The following is a 22,014-nucleotide window of genomic DNA, read 5'->3' as shown; positions in this document are numbered from 1 at the left end:
AATGTCCCCAGGGTGTAACAGCGATCCAGCTTCTGCTCGCGCTCCTGGCCTTTTCAAAGCTCTTTCCTGTCTATTAGCACCTCCGGACTCCTGGGACTGGTGAGGCGAAGGCACCGGGGGTTCTCCAGCAGAGAGCGGAGGCTCACAGATGCTGAGTGGTGTGCCCAGGCCCAACAGCTGGTTCGTGCCGGTCCGGCGAGCTCAGCGACCCCGCCCAGTCTGCTGCTCCTTCTCACCCAGAGGACTGAAGCGCAAATGCTAAATGCTGTCCCCACAAAGCAGGGCCCCGTGCAGGGAGCGCCTCCCTGACTTCCACACAGACACTGAGCGTCGGCCGTGTCCCTGGGCCCGTGGCCAGAAGCACCAACTGACCCCTGTAGCCTCACCCTCCAGGGGCGACTACTGAAACCAATGTGTATTCATTAGGTTTTATTTTTTGTGTATATACACTGATTTATAAAAATGGGACCATCCTGCGCATACTGTTTGCCAACTTGGTTTTTCTACTTTTAACATGCCAAGCTGATCCTGGGCAGGTTTTTTAGCCTCTCTGAGCCTCATTTTCTGCACTGGCAAAATGGAGACATCATTGCCCCCTGGAGAGGTTGGGAAGACTTTTTAAAAGAGATAACGCAGAAAGTGCCAAGCGGGGTGCATGCCCACAGTGGGGGCACAGTACTCAGTTCCAGCCCTTCTCACAGGTCTGCCCGCATCCCCTCGCCAGCACCTCCAACCTGGAGCCAGGCAACCCTCTGGCCTCCATCTCTAGCAGCCAACACTCACAGCTTCTCTGGGTTGTGACTTCTTGTGCAGGCCCACTGTGCTGACAGGCCACCCTGCAGGAGGAAGCCAGGAGCCACGATGCGCCAGGAAACTGAGCTAAAGAGCCTGCTTGTCCCAATCAGTTTTAGTGTGGATACTGTAGGGCGGGGCAAAACACCATATGCTGCTTCTGCCTGCTAATGCAAAGGAGAACAAAACCCACCAAGGACAGAGCAACTGACCTAACCTCAGGTGGGCCCTGGCCACACACCTGGCAGTGGCCCCAGCTGCAGAATGAAATCAAGACTCAGGGGCACCTGGAACCGTTACTGCCAGAGAAGCCCAGGATACGATGAAGAATGCAGATGGTGCGTCTCTCCCAGGGCACACAGCTGGGGCAGCCAGGAGGCCGAGTGGTTCCAGCTGAAGCACCTGGATTCCAGCCCAAGCTCTTACACAACAAGCCACTTCCCATCTCTGGGCCTCCCCTGCAAAATGGGGGTGGGCTGCCTCTTTCCACGGTCACAGTGAGCCTTCCACTGGACAGCGCCTGCAGAGGGCCCGTCACAGTGCCTGGCACACAGGGACAAATTCCTGAGCAGCCTGCCAAATGGGAATGTTTGGAAGAAATGCTCCTCTAATGAAATGCCCCTAAGTCTACTGGCATCGACCACTCTCCTCCCTCAATACTGTTCCCGTTGGCATCAGGGTCTTGCTCACTGGGACACTTTGCAAAACCTGGTGGCCTGGCCCCTCTGCCACCGACACCAGGTGAGCCTCTGGCTAAGACCTCGGTCCTCTCCTTGGGAAATAAGGGGCAGGATGTTCAAACATTTCAAAAGCTGTACAAACCCCTCTGCCCGATTATAACCTTAGGCGGCATCTAAAACATCAAAGAGATGACACAAGAGCCACTTTGGATACAGTGGGGGTGGTGATTCCCCCGGTCCCCTCCCTTAACTTATCACCACCGGCAGCCTCTAAGGGAACACCTCGGAGAAGTTGGAAAACCCTGCACTAGGTGTCCTTGCGAGGTGCCACACCCTGACGGGACTTCAGCCCGGCTCAAGAAGGGCCAGGGCCTGGGGTGCGCCAGAGTGCAGGGGCTCCATGTCCAGTGCTCCCACTCCTGTTCCAGGGTCCCAGCCTCCAGCACTCACCAGTGTCCCACAAGGAATGGTCTCGATGAACGCTTGCAGATGATGCTAAATTCTAGAAGCTGACATGGAGGGAAACGAACACTGAACTAAGAGTCAGAGACCTGAATTTAAATGTGCCCCATGCTGGCTGTGTGTCCTCAGAGGAGTCTCTTTCCCTCTCTGGGCCTCATTTTCTTATTTGAAGAGGGGATCGGTCCCGATGATTTTCAAGTACTTTCCAATTTTAAAACATTTTCAGTATACACATATAGATGAAGAGCCTTAAGAGGGACTATCCTTGATGTACAAATTCTACTTTAAGATATTCAAATTACAGACAAAGATCTTCATTGCTACATTAACTAAAATAATGAAAAACTGGAAGCAACTCAAATGTCCAACTCCTGGGCAGTGGTTTAGTAACAGGGCATTTGCTGAGAGCAGGGCCTGCAGACGGCAACTATGACGGCTTTGAGGGCAATGTAACAACACGGGGACACGCCTGTCACACGAAACCAGAAACACGAACTTGCATGGCGACCGCAACTGAAGACAAACAAACTCAAAAGCAGTGCAACGAGACGTTCAACCTCAAAAGCGCCCTGGGAGTTGCAGAATAAAACGGGATTCTATTTTCAACCCTATCAGATCGGCAAGCTGAAAAAGCGATCGGATCTGCTGCTGGCGAGAGCCTGGGGAGGCTGACCGCCCATGGCTGCCGGATGCCAGCAGATGCCAACCTTCCTCGAGAGCTGCGTGGGTGTAGCATCATCATTTAATGTGCTCAAACCTTTGGGTCAGAAACTCCATTTTTTGGATACAATCCTACAGAAATGCTTGTAGAAGAGGCCGAGGAGAGATGTGAGAGAATTTTCAACGTAATCTTATTTGTAAGAGCAAAACATTTCAAGCAATAAAAATGCTCATCAGTAAGCAATGCGTTAGGTCAATTATCTCCATGCAACAATGGGACCCTATGGAATACAAAGAGGGCGTGTCCACGCACCCACGCACGCACGCACGCACGCACGCACACACACGCATGGGTCTGGAAGAATGCAGTGTTACAAGTGGTTACCATGGGTGTGTGCCTGGGTGAAGAGACACACTTCAACTTTTTCTTTATATATTTCAACTTCGTTATACTACTTTTGTAATTTAAAAAGTTAAAAAAAAAAAGCCATGCACCAAAAAGAGAGAAAATAAATATAACAAACACGTTAGCAAGAGCTGGCTTTGGGTCATGTTTACAGATAGTTTGTTCTTTCCTTGTGTTGACACTTTCCAAGTCTCTCATAATAAGCACAAATCCTTTCTCAATGGAGAAAAAACTGCTATTAAAAATTATGCGGCCAGGGGCCGGCCCGGTGGCACAGTGGTTAAGTGTGCACGTTCTGCTTTGGCAGCCTGGGGTTGGCCAGTTCAGATCCTGGGAGCGGACACGGCACCGCTTGGCAAGCCATGCTGTGGCAGGCGTCCTACATATAAAGTAGAGGAAGATGGGCACGGATGTTAGCTCAGGGCCAGTCTTCCTCAAAAAAAAAGAAAATTATGGGACCAGCCCCGTGAATGAGTGGTTAAGTTTATGCTCTCTGCTTTGGGGGTCTGGGGTTTGTGGTTCGGATCCTGGGCACAGACCTACACACCACTCATCAAGACATACTGTGGCAGGGTCCCACATACAAAATAGAGGAAGATGGGCACAGATGTTAGCTCAGGGACAATCTTCCTCACCAAAAAAAAAAAAAAAAAAAGAATCATGTAGTGTAAGTCGAAGGAGTGTCTATCTGGATTCCAAGACATCAGAGCAATCCCTCTAATCCTGGCTCTGTCACCTTGTAGAAGCTCACACGACCTCCTGAAACCTCAGTCTCCTCATCTACAAACTGGTGTTGGGGTGAGGACCGAGACTACACCCATCCAGAGACATGCACGAGCCTGGCAGGTGGTAGGGGCACAGGAAAAGGGGGCTTCTGTCTCTGCCTGAGACAGCTTGCTGCCGAACCCCAGGTGGGCTGACCCGGGCTGCAGCTCCATGAAGTGGCTGCCAGGGTCAGGGTGGGGAACAGGCTCAGTGGCAGCCCACCCGGCCCTCCGCCGCCCTGGCCTACCTTGCTGGGCTCTGCCTTGTCCGTCATCGACCCCGTCATGATGACGGCCTCCTCCAGGGAGTACAGCAGCCCCTCCACGAAGTCGTTCTCCGGCCGCTGCGCCTCGAGGGCGAACTTGTCGCAGATGGCCTCCAGGCCCCGCACCGGCTCAAACCGCAGCTTCACATACTTCTTGGCGGGGATGATGCGGATCTCTGCGGCCACCAGGAAGCCCAGGGTGCCACAGGACCAGGGCACGGCATAGAACAGGTCAGAGTTTTCTGACTGTGGGGCAGAGTTGACACGTGCTGAGAGCGGGGCGTAGTCCACAGGAGACAAAGAACCCAGGGCCTGGGCTAAATTCCTGTCACTGTCTTGTGTAGACCTGAGCAGAAACTCCACAAACGGCACTTTCTGGGCCTCAGTTTCCCTCTGCAGCTTCAGCATCACATGTGACCTGATATTGCCTCTGTCAGTGGTGCCCCCAAGCATGCATCCTCTCCCCTCCACCTGGGTGCAGACCCCAGACCACAGACTACCCAGGAAGAGGCCAGGACCAGCACTGCCCAAAGACCCAGAATGGGGGACTAAGGACTCGGGGGCTCAGGTCAGGCTAAAAAGAGAGCCAGGGTACATTAAAATGGGCTATTACTGACATTTACAAAACCTTTCCCAGTCCATGAGCTGTGGAATTTCCCCACAGCCCAGGGAGAGCATTAACATTCCCACTCAACAGCCAAGGAGAGTCAGGCCCCAGGAGGTGACAGGGCTCACCAAGGCAAGGCTGCTCACTCCCAATCTACCATTCCTCCTATAACTCATCCGGTTCCTCAGAGCTGCTTCTAACGTCATCTTCGTATTTTGGCATCTATCTCAGAGACAGCCAACCGACTTTTCATCCATTCTAACTCAGATTCTTTGATTCGAATAAAGCTCCTCTTGAAATAGTCCGGCCTTGACTGGGCTTTACCAAGAGGACAGCGCTGCAGGGTCTCTGCTCACGCCGCACGCCCTTGGTGTGGGGTGGCAGGGTGCAGCGGGATGGGGGAGCTAGAGCAGGAACGCTCCGCAGCAGGCCCGCAGAAGCCTCTAGAACTGCAGAGTGGTCTGACCGATCCCATCGGGGCCACCACCCAACCCCACGGGCACATCGCAGCAGTCACAGCCGGCATCTGCAGTGCCCAGCTCTGTGCTCGGAGCTGCGCACATGGCATCTATGCCTCCTTCTGAAGACGCGTCTGTCAGATGAGGACACTGCGCCTCAGGGAAGAGAAGTAATTCACGAGCATCGGCCTCCCTTCTCGGCTGGGAATGTACAGGCTGGAAGGCAGGCCAGGCAAGCGTGTAGGGCAACGAGCTGAACTGAGGTGAATCCTGAAAGGCGTCTCTCTTGCCCAAGACCAGAGCTCCCAGGCCTTGAGCCCTGCCCCGGACTCCTCTGTGGCCAACGACTCTGGGGCTCTCTGGAACCTCCGCTGCTTAAGGACTGGACTGTCCTCCCCATTCCAGGGGCCCCTTCGATATGCCAGGAGAAATCTGAGTTTATTTATCGTTTTGATCCTGTCCCACTCCTTAGGGCAACATGCCTTAAATGTTTGTGTCCCACTTTGGGTAGCAAAAGTGTCTTTTACTTTCCCAAAACAGGCCCTCTTATCGCTCTTAGTTCCCCCTCACGACATCTGATGTAGAGCTTTGATGCTGAGGCCCGACTTCCTCCAGAGACGCAGCATGGTGTAATGAATGGCTAAGGGCAATGATCTGGGAGCCCGATAACCTGGGTTTGAATCCCACCTGTGTGAGATTTACTAGCTGTGTGAACTTGGGCAGGTTTATCAACTTCTCTGTGCTTTAGTCTCCCATCTGTAAAATGTGTCTAATAATAGTACCCACCTCATAAACTTGAAGGATTAAATACCTTAACATATACAAAGCATTTACAACAGTGTCTGAGCACATAAAAGGGCTATATAAATCTTTGTAATTATTATGGGTTCAGATCAGACTGAACAAGTGTGTTTGAAATGAAGCACCCCAGGGGAGCCATCTCCCCCACCCCAGGGTGCTTGATGCCCAGGGCAGGCTGGTAGGGATGTCCCCGGTCTCTGAACTCACCGGTGTGCATCGCACAAAGCTGCCATCAGCCAGGACCAGCTCATAGGCAGTGCAGATGTGCTGGAACAGCCCGTACTTGTGGGATGAAGACTCGATGCCCGTGCCCATGATCAAGCCCCCTGCAGAGACACACGTGTTAGCCAGGCAGAGCTGTGGGATGCAGGGTGGGGGAAATCAGGGAAAGGGCACTTCTCTGGGCCAGGGGAGCTCGCAGTACAGGGAGGCATGACGGGCTGGCAGGAGGGAGCTGTCTACTTAGGGAAGATTCCTATCTCTGTGCATCTGGAGGGCAGGAGAGAGCAGCAGGGGCCTAGATGGGAGCGTGAGGTCTCGCTTAGAGGACGGGAATGGATGAGAGACCCCATCAAGAGTGCTCACACCCTCACTGCTGGCCAGACCCAACCTACAAACCTGTGTGCATTTACTTCATGAGAGACCCTAATGAAAGGGGGGTTGGTTGGGCGGCAGGAAGCTGTATTCTGTGGGATCAGTTACAGGAACTGAAGGTGCTTCCCCTGGAGAAGAAAAAGCTTTGGGGACCATGAATCCTATGGAAGGAAAGAGAGACTAGACTTATTCTGTGTGTTCCACAGGGCACAGCTGGAGCAATGGGTACAAGTCACAGGGAAGCTGATTCGAGCCAGAGACTAAAGTGCTGCCGGACAATGTGAGCTGTTCAGAGATGGAATGGCAGGGAGGGAGTGCCCTGTCCTTGAAGCTGGGGGAGCAGATGGGGTGACTTCTGTCACAGATGGAATGGTGGTGACTCCTGAGCTAGACGGGAGGTGGGACAAGGTGCCCCAGCTCCAATCCAGGACTGTCTGAGTCCTCACCCACTGTGAGGTCATCGAGCTCAGGCAACACAGGCAGAGTCCAGCCGATGGAGTTCAGCAGGGCGGTCACCTGACCCATGGTCACCAAGGGCTCCACACGGACAATCTGTTGACACAAGAAGAGAGACCTCAAGTCACAAGGAGGCTGCCAGGCCCACCGGGGGCTTCTGCATGCAGAAGGTGTCGTCCCAAACCTTCCTGACAATCCACACAGGGGTTCCTGCACGGCCTTACAGCCTGTTCTAGAACATCGCGCGGCCTTTAACCACGGTGGATGGGGCTTCTGCACTGGCTCTGCTAGTATTTAATCTCGTCCTTTCAAATATTTTTACACTTAATACTTAGATTATTTTTCTTCTACATTATAGAAGAAATACTCATTTATTTGGAAGAAACAGCATATATGAAGAAGAAAATCATCCTCCTAGTTATCCAGAGCTCTCAGTGCTAACACTGGAGAGTATTCACTTTCAGGCTTTTTCCAGGCATACCTATATCACTATTTTTTACGTTTTAAAACAACACACACAACACATACTTTTCTGTCTTGCTTTTTAAAATTTAACACTATAGTATGCCCATCATCCCTTGTCATTAAATGTTCCTAGAAAACATGATTTTTAACGAACACATTAATATAACATCATGTGGACTTCCGCTTCCAGCCAATTTGGAGCAACAGGGACCAGATTTACCCTGTTGCCTGGGAAAAAAAAAAGACAAAATGTATGAAACAAGAGTTTCCAACGTACTGGACCTCAGGCAACGAGATTAATGATCTCTGAGAGCCAGGAAACAAACAGGTGAGCGCTGCCAACACCCAGCTAACTGCTGCAGTCGGGCAGTGCAGGAGGGGGTACGGGGGCCCAGGGGACTCAGAGTCAAGAGCCCCTCGAGACCCAGGGGGACAGCCTGCGGGACAGAGTGGTGGAGAGGAGAGAACTGCATGGGGGAAGGCTGCAGACTGCACAGGGCGCCCGCGGAGCAGGCCTGAGGAAAGCACCTGAGGCGGGGCCCAGGGAAGCACCTGCAGGAAGGACACGCGCACACAGGGCGGGAAGTAGGGCCTGTCCCCACGAGCCAGGCTGGGAAACCTCCTGACGCAGCGGCACTGGGCAGAGTCCTCAGAGTGGTCTTGCCTCAGCAGTGGGGAATAACTACCCCTGGCTTAAATGCTGCTCGGGCCCTCCAACAATCAAGCCCCGACAAGTTCCCCAGGAACCTAGTTCTTTCCGGAACAAAGCTCAAGAAGATTCCCAGGGAGACAAAAACATCTGGCAGCCAGCAAGGTAAAACTCACAATGTCTAGAATCCAACCAAAGCTTACCAGGCATGCAAAGCAGCACAAGATTCGACCCACAACGAGGAGAAAAATGAATCTGTTTTGATAAAACAGACCCAGAACTGACACAGATATTAAAACTAGTAAAGCAGGACATGAAAGAAGTTACTATTATTGTATTACCCATGTTCAAAGAGTTGAGGCATTAAAAAGAGTAAAAAGACTCAAATCAAGCTTCTGGAAATGAAAACCACAATGTCTGAGATGAAAGATACACTGATTGGGATTGATGGCAAGTTAGATATTGCAGAGGAAAAGAGGGGAATAAATACACAGCAATAGAAACTATCCAAAATGAAACACACAGACGGAAAAAACGTTTTCAAATGAATAGCATATCAGTGAGCTGCGCTGTGGAATGACTTCAGGTGGCCTCATACGTGTGTGTGAAGGAGAGAGGAGTGGACAGAAAAAATATTGGAAGAAATAATGACACCAAATTTCCAAATTTGAGGAAATATTATAATGAATCCCAAGCACAAGAATTTTGAAGAAAACAATACCAAGGCACATTACAATAAAATTGCCCAAAACTAGTGATAAAGAGAAAATCTTAAAAGCAGCCAGAGAAAAAATCCGTGTTTGATACAGATGAACAAAGATAGAGATGAGAGATTTCCGGTTGAAAACTATGGGAGCAAGAAGACAATGAAGCATCTGTAGAGTACTGAAAGAAAAACCGTCCGCTTGGAATTCCACACCCTGCGAAAACATCTTTCAAAAATGAAGGCCACCTCATACCCATTAGGATGGCTGTTATCAAAAAACAAGAAAATCGCAAGTGCCGGTGAGGATGTGGAGAAATTGAAACCTCGTGCGCTGTTGGTGGGAATGTAAAACGGTGCAGCTCCTGTGGAAAACAGTATGGTGGATTCTCAAAAAATTAAAAATAGAATTACCATATGACCCAGCAATGCCACTTCCGGGTATAGACCCAAAAGAATTGAAAGTAGGGACTCAAAAAGATATTCGTACACCCTTGTTCATAACAGCATTATTCACAATAGCTGAAAGGTGGAAGCAGCCGGGTGTCCACAGACAGAGGACTGGATAAGCCAAATGTGGTACAGACATACAGTGGATATGAGTCGTCTTAAAAAGGAAGGAAATTCTGCAACATGCTATAACATGGGTGAACCTTGAGGACATCATGTGAAATGAAATAAGCCAGTCACAAAAAGACAAATACTGTGTGACTGCACTTCTGTGACGTACTGGGAGTAGTCAAAATCAGAGACAGAACATAGCCTGGGGTTTGCCAGGGGCGGGGGGAGGAAGAACGGGGAGTTACTGTTCAATGGGTACAGAGTTTCAGTTTTACAAGATGAGAAGAGTTATGGGGATGGATGATGGTGACAGTAACACAACTTTATGAATGTACTTAATACCACTGTAATGTACCCTTAACAATGATTAAGAAAGGGCCGGCCCGGTGGCGCAGCGGTTAAGTTTGCACATTCCGCTTCTCGGCGGCCCGGGGTTCACCAGTTTGGATCCCGGGTGCAGACATGGCACCGCTTGGCACGCCATGCTGTGGTAGGCGTCCCACATATAAACTAGAGGAAGATGGGCACGATGTTAGCTCAGGGCCAGCCTTCCTCAGCAAAAAGAGGAGGACTGGCAGTAGTTAGCTCAGGGCTAATCTTCCTCAAAAAAAAAAAATAATAATTAAGATGGTAAATTTTATGTTATGTGTATTCTCCCACAACAAAAGTTGGAAAAGAAATGAAGGCAAAATAAACATGTTTTCAGACAGACAACAGCTGAAAGATCACCACACAAGAAATGTTAAAGGATGTCCTTCAGGCAGAAGGAAGATGAAAGCAGATGGAAATACAGATCTACACAAAAGATGAAGAAATGGAAACTATATGGGTAAGTATATAAGAAAGATTTTTATTATTATTTACATTTCTTTAAAAGATAACTATTAAAAAATAATAATGTAGTGTGGGGTTTATAACATATAAAAGTAAAAGTATGACAACAATAGCACAGAGGTCAGCAGGAGAGAAATGGAAGTAGATTATTATAAGGTTCGTATACTACAGTCACATGTCGCTTAATGACGGGACATGTTCTGAGAAATGCATCATTTGGTGATTTCGTCATTGTAAGAACATCATAGAGGGTTCTGAAGGGGAATAGAATTTGCCGGCCCAAAATGTGTCTCTTTAACATAAGGATTATTTCCAGCTGATTATTTTTAAGAAACAAAAGACTCAGAAAGTTTTTCTCATTACCTCCACCTTAACAGCCTAACAGAATTCGGATACAAACACCTGTTTCAGGAAGCAGGCTATCACCTGAGCATCACACCTTTGCTCCTTGTCACCTACCTGTGAATTGCCCGCCTTCCCTCTGAAGTCCCTGACTCTCCCAGTCCCCAGCATCTTCCTTTGTCTTTAGCTGAGGATGGTAGTTAAGGTGAGGGCTTTGCCATTTTGGTGAGTTACTTGGTTTTCCTGGGTTTCTCCCATGTATACGTGTTATTAAACGTTTGTTTTTCTCCTGTTAATCTGTCTCGTGTCCATTTAATTCTTAGACCAGCCAGAAGACCTAGAGGGTAGAGGAAAACTTCTTCCCCCCCTACAGTACTTTACACAGACCTAGACGGGACAGCCTGCCACACACCTAGGCCACAGGGCACTATTTACAGGACCGCTGCGGGACTGTATATGTGAAACAGGATGGTATCACTGGAAGGCAGGCTGTGATAAGTCAAGTTTATGCTACAAATCCTAAAACAACTGCTAAAATAACAAAACAAAGAGTTACAGCTCACAGAGCAACAAAAGAGCTAAAATAGAATAAAAAAATTATTCAATAATCCAAAGAAGTCAGAAAACAAGAAGAAGGGAACAAAGAACAGATGGGACAAATAGAAAACAAATCCATGATCATGGGCAGAGATTTCAATATCCCTCTTACAATAATTGATAGAATAAGGAGAGAGGACAAAATTCATAAGGATATAGAAGTCTTGAACAATGCTATCCACCCACCTAATTGACATTTACAGCACACACCACCCCAAAACAGCAGGAGACGCATTTTAAAAAAATGCACATGGAACATTTATGAAGTAGACCTATTTTGGGCCATAAAGTAAGTCTCAATAAGTTGAAAAGCATCCTAATCATACAAAGTATGTTTTCTGTCAACAATGGAATTAAATTAGAAATCAGTAATGGAAAGATCTCTGGAAAATTCCGAAACATCTGGAAACCAAACACCATATTTCTAAATAACCCATGAGTCAAAGCAGATACCAAAAGAGAAACCAGAAAGTATTTTGAACTGAACGAAAATGAAAAGATCAGATATCAAAATCTTGGGATGGCTCTAAAACAGGGCTTGGGGGAAATTTATAACACTGAATATCTATATAAGGGAAAAAGAAAAGTCTAAGGCAAATGACCTCAGCTTCCACCTTAAAAAACTAGACAAAGAAGAGTAAAATTCAACCCAAAGTACGTAAAAGAAAGAAATTAACAAAGATCAAAGCATAAGCCAATGAAATAGAAAACATCCAAACAAAAAAATAGAGAAAAACTGATGAAACGAAAAGCTAGTTCTTTGAGAAGATCAGTAAAATTGGGTAACCTCTAGCCAGGCTGGTCAGGAAGAAAAGAGAGCAGACATGAATGACCAGTATTAGGAATGAGGACGTGAAATCGCTACACATTCTACAGATGTTCAAAGGACAGGAAAGGAATGTTATGAATAACTTTATGTCCGTCAATGATACAACCTAGTGAAATGGACAAATGCCTTTCGAGACTCAAACTGCCGAAGCTCACCAAGAAGAAACAAACTGAAGGGCCCTGTATCTATTTTAAAAATTTAATTTGTGGTTAAAAACTCGCTCACAAAGAAAACTCCAGGCCCAGATAGATGGCTTCGCTGGTTAATTCCGCTAATTACTGAATAAAGAAATAAAACCAATTCTATACAAACTCCTCCAGAAAAATGAAAAGGAAGGAATACCTCTGAGCTCATTCTTATGGACTGATTATTATAAAGCTACAGTAATCCAGACAGCGTGGTATTGGCATACGGATGAGCAAACAGATCAGTACAACAGAAGAGTCCAGAAATAGAACTACGGACATGGACAACTGATTTTCAACAAAGGTACAAAGGAAATGCAGCGGACAAAGGATCATCTTTTCAACAAAACAGGCTGGAACAATTGGAAATCCACATGTAAAACAAATTTTTTTGGACCCATATCTCACATCATATGCAAAAATTAACTTAAAATGAATCATAGTCCTACATGTAAAACCTAAAACTATAATACTTCTAGAAGAAAACAGAAGAGAAAACCTTTGGGACATGCAGTAGGGTTAAGATTTCTTAAATAAGACAGCAAAAGCACAATCTATAAAAAACTGGACTTCATCAAAATTAACAATGTTTGGTATTCAAAAGGCAAGCCAAAGACTGGGAGAAAATATTTGCAAATCACGTAGCTGATGAAAGACTTGTTTCTATAATACATAATAAGAAAAAGAAAACAATAAAAAAAATTTGGCGAAAGATTTGGACAGGCACTTCACCAGAGAAGATATACAAATGGAAAATAAGCACATGAAAAGATGCTTATCATCAGTCATTAGGAAAATGCAAGTTAGAACCACACTGAGAGACCGCTCCACACCTATTAGAACGGCCAAAATTCAGCCTAACCGGAAAGTTCCTGACGATGTGGAGCAACTGGAATGCTGATAGGAAAGGAAAATGCTACAACCACTTCAGAAGACAATTTGGCACTTTCTTTAGAAAGTTACCCGCACAGCTACCATACGATCTGGCCAATCCACTCCCAGGTATCCACCCAAGAGAAGGAAAGCGTATGTCCACACAAAGACTGCATATAAATGTTCCCGCCCCTTTATCTGTGACAGCCCCGAAGTGGACACAGCCCCAGTGTCCAGCACCAAGTGAATGAATCAACAACTGTGATGTATGCATACAACAGAACACTATTCAGCAAGAAAACAGAACGCACTTCTGCCACTTGCCTCAACATGGACGAAGCTCAAAATAAGTATGCTGAGTATAAGAAGCCAGACCAAAAAAAAAGAAAAAAGGATCACATAATGCATGACTCCATTTATATAAAACTCTAAATACAAACTAATTTATAGTGAAGGAAAGCAGGTCAACACTTGCCTAGGGATGTTGGGGGAGAGGAGGGCAGGAGCTGAGGAAGGGCTGACCAAGGGAACTTTCGGGGTGATGGGTGCGATCTTTGTCCTGATTGTGGTCATGATTTCACAGCCGCATACTATGTCTAATTTAATACCAATTGTACACTTTATGTGCAGTTTATTATACATCAAGTATATGTCAATAAAGCTGTTTAGGAAAGAAAAGGCACAGGGAGATTAGGTAACTTGGCCCAGGCCTCGCAATAAAATGCCACCATGTGGATATGCTGTATTTAACTACTATTGGCTATTGTGTTGTCTTCTATTGGAAATAAAGCTGTGGTACAGTCTCTCTCTCTGTCGTCTTTAAGTTCATTTCCTTTTTCCTTAAGCCAGCTTTCAAGAAGCAGCATTACCAGATAGGCCAAAGAGTATGCACGTGTCTAAGGCTGTTAACAAGTGGGTCCCCAGGAAGCTTGGAACGAAGCCCACCTGGCCACCTCTGCAGCCCATTTTTCACCAGCACATTTCCTTACTGGGAAGGGGATGATAGGTTCCCTTTTGGCTCTCATTTTTGCCCCTGATTTCCCTGTCCATCTTCCTGTGGAACTGCAGACAATCAAAGAAGCCCCCAGAGCTCTCAGTTTGCCCACCTGTGAGAGGGGGCTATGACCAGTCTCTCCCAAAGCTGTGAGGCTTTGGAGGATGCCAATGGTGGGCAGAGCCTTCTGTGATGACCAGGGGCCTTGGTCCTGTCCACGCTGGGATGCCCTTGGCTAAAATCATCTCCCCGTGAGTCACTTGACCCAGGGGCAGCGTCCCCCCTGCTCGGAGCCAGGGAACTGCGCCGCTCTCACCTGTTTCTTGGTGTCCACCTCCAGAATGTCCATCAGGTTGATCATGATGTTTTTATGAGTCTTCTTGTACTTCCCAACCCGCAGCGAGACGGTGAGCCAGCCCGGGCGCCCCGTGCACATGAAGGTCTTGCTGCCCTGCTCCTTCCATTCCCGCACCTGCAACCACGGGACAGAGGCTGAGCTAGCCCACCGGGGACCCTGCAGCAGCTCACAGCCCAGTTTCAGGAGAGCAAGCTGGGAACGACGGCTTCACGTGTCAGCAAATGTTTACTGAGCCCCTTCATCCTTTCAGGCACTGGGAAGAGCAGGACAATGAAATGCCTACTGGCCTTCCATTCTGGAATCTCCCTGGCTAGTGAGACCGACAGGAAAGCGGAGGTATTGCCACACCACAAAGCAGAATGAAGAAAGAGCTAAAAAAGTATGGGATCAAAGTGCTTTGAAAACATTAACTGGGAAATTCAGGAAAGGTTTTGTAATGGTAATTATAGCAATCATACAAATGACAACCATTCACTGGCTGCTCTCCCTGGGCCAGGCATTATTGTACACTGTCCCATTTAATTCTCGCAACAACCCAGTTGGTTGGGATGACCAACCTCCTTTTGCAGACGATGAAAGTGAAACACACAAGAACTTGCCCAAGTTCACACAACCGGTGAAGGACAGGCCCCAGATTCACAGCCAGGACTACGCAACTTCAGGCCTGGGAGGATAAATGGGCTTGTACTAACAGTCAGCAGGATAACAGCTAACACTCACTGAGGCTTCTTACGTGCCAAGCCCTGTTCTAAGCATTTGTACATGCTAACCCACATATCGCTTGGAGGGCGAGAGAGGGGCAGGGCAGGGCCACCAAGCCAAAGGAATGAAGAGTTTTTGCAAAGCTCTACTCTAAGTGACCAGAGCACAAACCACAAATGGCCAGGAGACGACAACCCATCAGGAACACAGGAGAAAGCGTTCGCTTCCTGCTGAGATGGACAAGGACAGGGAGGTGACATCTGTGGTTGTGACCTGCGACCATCCATTTCGTCTCCCTCTGCTTCTAACACTCCCAGCTTCTCGCGGTCCAAGACTCGCTGATTCTTCCCCTGCCCCAGGACATGACTTTGGTCTGATTCCATCCTCCTGGACATAAAGACCAGTTCAGGGATGGCCTACGATCCAAGTCAAGCCAATAAGGCTAATTCCAGGAGAGGCGCTCTCATTTTACTGGGGTTGCTAAGCTGGTTGGATGTAAGCCAGGAACGTGGGGCCTCCACAGGGAGATGGCCTCCCTGAAAATAAAGTCAGCTCAGAGGAAAGCAGAGCCAAGACGTGGCAAACGGATGGAAGGATGGAGACAGGGCAGAGGGGACGCTGGATCCAGCCATGCTGAGCCACTTTTACTCCCAGACGTTTTAGGATCTGGGTGAATAAAGTCCCTTTTTGCTCAAGCCAGTTTGAGTTGAGTTTCTATCGCTTGCAATCAGGAGTCCTGGAGGAGGTTGTGAAGTGGAGGTGTTCAAGCAGAGGGGAGTTATTGAGGAAGGGATTCGCGTGAGGAGGGGGCAACGGACGAGAGGTAGGATTCCAGGACCAAGCAGATTTTGCCCCTGCCCGACTCTGCAGTCCAGGACTTAACACAAGCTCGGAGGTGTGGGGAGTGGACTGGGGCTGCTGCGTGCAGCCTGGAGGGCAGGCCACATGACGTGACCGTGGAAGGCATCGAGCCTGGACCATTGATTGCCTTGGATCCTGACAGGAGCCAACCAAGATTTGGGGCAGGGGGGCAATGCCGTAGAGAGCTGCCCTCACGACTCTCTGCAGGCCAAAGACAGACGAGGAGGGCCCAGAAAAACAGCAACTGGTTAGGTGGCTATTATACAAGCCAGGTGTGAGGCAACAGAACCAGACCTATAGAGTGGGATGGGCTGGGCTGGGGAAAGAGGAAACCTCAGAGTTCAGGAGCTGCGATCGTGCAGGGCTGGTTCCAGCCCCATTTACTAGCTGTATCATCTGAGCATGCTCTGAGGGGGGAGACAAGCAGGTAAACGGAGAATCTGAAGGCATGGAAAGAGCTAGGAAAGAGGGTGCAGGCTGGGCAGGGCTCTGGAGCCAGGATCGGGACCAGCAAAGCCAGGGTGGCCTGAGCGAAGCCCTTCCAGAGGCTGCATTCTCCCCTGCCCGGGCCTCAGGCCTTTCCCTCACGGGGATGGCTCTCTGCCTGCATCTTCAAGCTCCTGCCTGCAGCTCCTAGCCTGGAGAAAACAGAACATGGAGGCTGCTACACGTGTGGTGGGGGTGGCAACAGGAAACAGAAGCTCTTTGCAACCTGAGGCCAGGAAGGGAGAAACATCAGGAGCCAAGAAGCTGCCCAGGCCCGCCCCCCAGCCCTAGACACGGGAGAAGGAGGCTTGCTGTGAGCGGCAGCAGGGGCACAGGATCTGTGGGCGCCGGCAGAGGGGCGGAGTTCCAGAGCTACTGGGAGGTGGACAACGGCCTTGTAAGGAGTGAGCATGTGGCCCAAAGGCTGGGAGCTGCTCACCCTGGCTGGGTGCGGTCCTTTCACTGTAGTCCTCTATTCTAAACCTGTGGAAAGCTCCCTGCTGCTAGAGTGAACTCGAAGCTCAAGACCCGGCCCCAGGCGAGCTCCAAACTGACCTTCCAACCTTCTCCCCTCTTTGCCTTCGATCACAGGGACCCTCCACCTGACACACTCTCTCCCCCCAATCATTTCCCAACTTCCAGTCTCTAGTGCCAGCTCCACCTCCCAGCAGCCCTCCCTCCTCTGAAATCGCTTGGGCGTGGTGATAGTTACCTGCCGCATGGCTCACCTTCCTCTGTCTTAAGATTCTTGAAATCCCTCCAGGTACCCGCACGTGCTCGGCACAGACTAGGCACTCCATAAACAACGGAGCAACGTTTTATTCCCTCCATGCCTTTGCTTACTTCGTTCTCTCCCCTGGAAGCCCTCGCCATCCCATTTTTGTTGAGGGCAGAACCCCCTCAAACGCCACCGCCCCCGGGAAGTCTTGGCTCCCCCCGCACGCACCGCTAGGCAAGCACACGGCCACGTCCCACCAGCACGGGCTCCGCGCCGCCGGCGCCGCTCACCTGCTTCTGGATGTTCCGCACGCGCTGCTCGTGCAGCCGCGGCGCGCTGTTGAGCTTGAACACCACCCAGGCACGCACGTAGTAGTAGATGTCGAAGATGAGCGATAGCGGCAGCAGGAAGAGGCACACGAACACCCAGCGCTGGTGGATGATCACGAACTCCAGCCCTTTCACGCGGATCCAGAGCAGGAAGAGCAGCGCGCACACGGCCAGAGACACGGCGGGCTCCATGGTGGAGCCGGAGGCGCGCCACCTGTCACCGCCACCAGGTCCGCACTGGCAGCGCCTGCCGCCCGCGCCTGCCGCCCGCACCCAAGGGAGCCGCGGTGGGGGGGAGGGGTCGCTCGCCGCCTCGCGATTGGCTCGGGCCGCAAAGGTTCGGTGGGCCGAGACCCTGGTGCTGACCAATGGCGAACCGCGCTGGCGATCGGACCAGGAACCCGCTGCTTTTATTGGCTGCGGGAGTCAGGTCGCTCCACCCTCTTGTCCTCGCCGCCGCGCGGGGAGGGGGCTGCGGGGAGCTGGCGGCGGGACGCTGGCTTCCCCGGCGCGGGGCGCGGGGCGCGGGGCACTGCAGGCCACCCCTCGGGGGAGGGGCGCGGCTGCGCCCTCCTCTCCTCCTCCGTAGGTGGCGCCTTCTCGAGAGGTGCGTCGAGCGGTCGCGCGTTGGGTTACCTCTCAAGGGGTGCGGTGGGGCGCCCCGTGGCCCTGGGCCGAGGATTCCCGCCCCGGCCGGAGAGGATGGAAAGCTGGTCTTGACCTTTGCAAGTTGTGTCACTCCATGCCCTCAAGGCCATGAGATGCCTCTTTTCATTTTTCAAGGTGCTCTGTGTAAATTCGAGTTCCACAGCAGTCCTGGGCGCGGGTAGTTGTGAACCACACGTTATAGATGAGGAGGCATCCCAAGAAGGTGAAGACCTCTTCCTGAATCCAAAGCACTTTCGAGCGGAGGCTGTGGCTGGCCCCTTCCCGCTTGTCCACTCTGCTGAGGCGGGGGAGGACCAGAGGAGAGAGAATGAAGGAAGCAGCTGCAGTGTTGTAAACCCGCTGGCCCGCTCTGCCGGGCGGCCCCCAGGCCCTGAGGTAGGGTGGTGACCAAAGCAGATAGCCCTGCTGTCGCGGAGCAGCCAGTCCAGAGGAGCAGCGACTGTGACATACAAGGCCCTTCACTGGCCTTGCTTACCTCTCCACTTGCCTCTCTCTTCTTTGCCCTGACAGGCATGTTTAGGAGGCTCCCCCAGCCCCAATGTCCCTCACTTCAGTGTCTCTGCTCAGGCTGGCACCTCTGGAATGCCCTTTCCTGTCCCCCTCATAGAGCTAACACCACAGGTCCTGGAAACCAGCTCACAGCCACCTCTAAACCACGTTTATGGACTTCCTTCCCCTTCCAGGCTCATACGATAGAGTGCCTCTGTGTCAGGATTCTTTCACACGGTTTTATAATTGTCTCCATCATGTCTCTCACTCCCACAGACCGAGCTTCAGGGCACACAATGTCTCCTTCATTTTTGTCTTTCCAGGTTCTAGCACAATGGTTGGTACATAGTAGACACTGCAGTGTTTGTGACTAACGAATAAAGGAAGAAGTGGACACAAGCTCAAATATTTAACAATGATCGAAGTCCAAACAGTGAGAGGCCGTTTGTGTAGAACTTCGAAAATGAGTAGTCTAGACTTGTGCTGTCTTATACAAGAACTACTAGCATGTGGCTAACAAATTGAGATGTACTTTAAGTGTAAAACACACGCTGGATTTCACATATAGTACGAAAAAGAGAACATGTGGACAGAGTTTTGGGTCCCCTGTCCCGGTCTAACAGGCAAATCTAACCAGCAAACTGCATGGGCTTTAAGTCAGTGCAGTAAATCCACGCTGCACCGTGAAGCACCATGCAGGCCACCGCCAGCCTGTGTCCCACGACCTGGCAGCCCCACGTCTCCTGACTGAAGACGCCAGCTGGACAGACCCACAGCAGGAACAGAGAAAGAGGTCCCTCAATGTCACGTTCCCCAGCTGCATTTCTTAGAGACCGAGGGAATAATTAACAACCCTGGTCCTTGCCCCCTGCTCATGTAGATAGCGTCAGCTTCTCTGAACTCGTTTGATGTATAACCAAGGATTCTTGTGTATGTTAGGTTCAGCGTATAACCTAGAGAAAGGCCCAGATGTACTCTACCCCCTTTTTGGGGCAAATATAAAATCTAGTTGTGAGTTTTTTCTTTTCCTCTTCCCTGCGCGTGCACTGTTTGTGAGAGAGAGCTAAGCCGCACTTCAGCTCGCAGCCCTTGGAGAGCTCTGTCGGAGCACCCTGTAGGACTGTCTTCCTGGGGATCCAACTCCTCCTGCTGATTACTGAGTAAACCCCTTCACTAATATCACCCAGACTCTTGATTTCAGTCGACAAATTGGCGACCACGAGGGGACCTAGAGAGACAGCCTGAGACCACCTGGAGCATCAAGAGGACCCGGCGCCGTGGTACCTGCAGGGCCCTTTGTGCCCCGCTGCCTCCTGGGAGCTCCAGCCACAGCAGGGAAGTCTTTCCTGGGTCTCAGATCTCCTGGTTAATGGTTGAAGGTCCTTGAATTTATTCAATAATGGTTTATGATTGTTCAGGTGGGACAGGCTATTCTCTGTGTTCACAGAGAAGGGAATTCCAAACTTGGTGCTCGGGTTTTCTAGTCTTTTGAGCCAAGGAAAATAAAAGAGAGGATAGTTGGTGGCTAATGTCAGAGTTTTCCCCTACTGGCTCTCTTAACAATCAGACACTGGTTCAGCTTGCCAAAATGAAAGTATTCATGAATGGAGGGCCAGCTTCAGGTGAGTCTGAAAAAAAGGGACACTTGCTCCCTCCGGCTGTTATTGCCGTGTCGCTGGGTGACCAGGGGCCAAACAGAGGTGTCTGAGATCTATACTCAAGATGTGTAGCGGTCCCATAGGGAACTCCAAACCACGTAATTAAATAATTTGGCTCATCCGGGGACGCACTATAAGGTTGATCACCAGTGCTCCGAGTCCCTGTGATTGTGTTAGACAATCAGCGGGAGAAACTGAGGCACATAAGAGGGTGGAGCCAACTCATTGGTGGCACTTTGAGGAGCTATGCCCATAAGCACCACACTCCCAATTCACCCCACTAAGTCGCTAGTTAGACTTGCTTAAACAGAATGGGAAACAAAACATCAAAACCTGGTAACTGTGGGACATCTGACAGCCACCTACCAGCTAATACTCCAGCCAGTTTTACCTTCAATACTTATGGAGCACAAGCTTGCAAATGGCTCCCTAAATGGGAGAGTATTACTAAAGGAGATCTTGCTTTATAATGGCCATTCTGGGGAACTTTTGTTTCAGAAGAGTCCACCTTAAGAGTCACCCTTAAAAGAAAGGATTCAAAACCTCTCAGAAGCAATGGAATGCATTCTTTGTTGTTTCTGGTTTTGGGGGGGGTGTTGCTTTTGTTTTGTGAGGAAGACTGGCCTTGAGCTAACATCTATTGCCAATCTTCCTCTTTTTGCTGAGGAAGATTGTCCCTGAGCTAACGTCTGTGCCCATCTTCCTCCATTTTGTATGTGGGACACTGCCACAACGTGGCCTGACGAGTGGTGCATAGGTCCACACCCAGGATGCGAACCCACAAGTCCTGTGCTGCCGAAGCGGAGTGCGCTAACCTAACCACTACACCATGGGGCTGCCCCTGGAATGCATTCTTTGGTTGATATGCAGAAGCTTCTAAAAGACAAAATGACTTCAAAAACCACTCTTAAAAGGATCCTCACCAAAAAAAAGAATTTTTAGTAAAAATTTTAGCCATCTGAGCAGATAAACTTAACTTAGTTCATCTGCCAGAAAATCAATTTGGAAGCCACTATTCTTTTGTGTTTTGTACCTGAGACATGGCTAAAATTTTAAAGATCTCTGATTGTGTCTGTCTGTGTGTTTATGGATGTAAGTCTCTCTCTATATTTGTCTGCCTCCAGATGGCGTAATTTCTAAAGGAGCTCTATTTAATTGGCTTGACGTAAATGCTGATATAAATTATTTCTAAGTGTAATAGAAATTAACCCAAATATCTTTCTTTCTTTTTTTTTTTTATTTATTTTTGTTTTTGAGGCAGATTAGCCCTGAGCTAACATCTGCTGCCAATCCTCCTCTTTTTGCTGAGGAAGACTGGCCCTGAGCTAACATCCATGCCCATCTTCCTCTACTTTATACGTGAGATGCCTGCCACAGCATGGCTTGACAAGCCCTGTCCACACCCCAGATCCGAACTGGCAAACCCTGGGCTGCCGAAGCAGAATGTGCACACTTAACCACTGTGCCACTGGGCCGGCCCCCAAATATCTTTCAAGTTAACATGATATAAAATGATCTTTGGTAAATAAAAACTTGTTTAAGTTTTTGCTTTGATTGAAATAGACATGTTTTCAGAGTATCAACAGAGGATATTATACAAACATGTTATCTCTGTTACAAAATATATCAGTAAAAAATAACTTAGAATAATAGCTGATTTTGTCTAATGTCCCATGAGGTTTTTATAGGCAATCTAAATATGATTACTAGGAACAAGTAAACTAAATGGATGTGAGAAAGATCAAAGTTTTGGGGGTAAACTTTTT

General features: G+C 49.3%; 1 protein-coding gene across 1 annotated transcript in view; it reads right to left on the bottom strand.

Moving 5' to 3' along the window:
- Nucleotides 1–18,981, bottom strand: part of DHCR24 (24-dehydrocholesterol reductase) — a 31,765-nt gene extending 12,784 nt beyond the window's left edge. The window contains exons 1-5 of the mRNA XM_008542516.2: nt 17,394–18,981; nt 14,295–14,450; nt 6,937–7,042; nt 6,104–6,222; nt 4,013–4,276 (exon numbers count right to left, since the gene is read on the bottom strand). Of these exons, the coding sequence (XP_008540738.1) occupies nt 4,013–4,276; nt 6,104–6,222; nt 6,937–7,042; nt 14,295–14,450; nt 17,394–17,624 (876 nt within the window). The 5' untranslated portion in view covers nt 17,625–18,981. The remainder of the gene's footprint in view (nt 1–4,012; nt 4,277–6,103; nt 6,223–6,936; nt 7,043–14,294; nt 14,451–17,393) is intronic.
- Nucleotides 18,982–22,014: the final 3,033 nt, after the last annotated feature.

Source organism: Equus przewalskii, chromosome 2 (genome assembly GCF_037783145.1).
Source record: "Equus przewalskii isolate Varuska chromosome 2, EquPr2, whole genome shotgun sequence".
NCBI lineage: Eukaryota > Metazoa > Chordata > Mammalia > Perissodactyla > Equidae > Equus > Equus przewalskii.
This window is presented reverse-complemented; position numbering and strand designations above follow the sequence as displayed.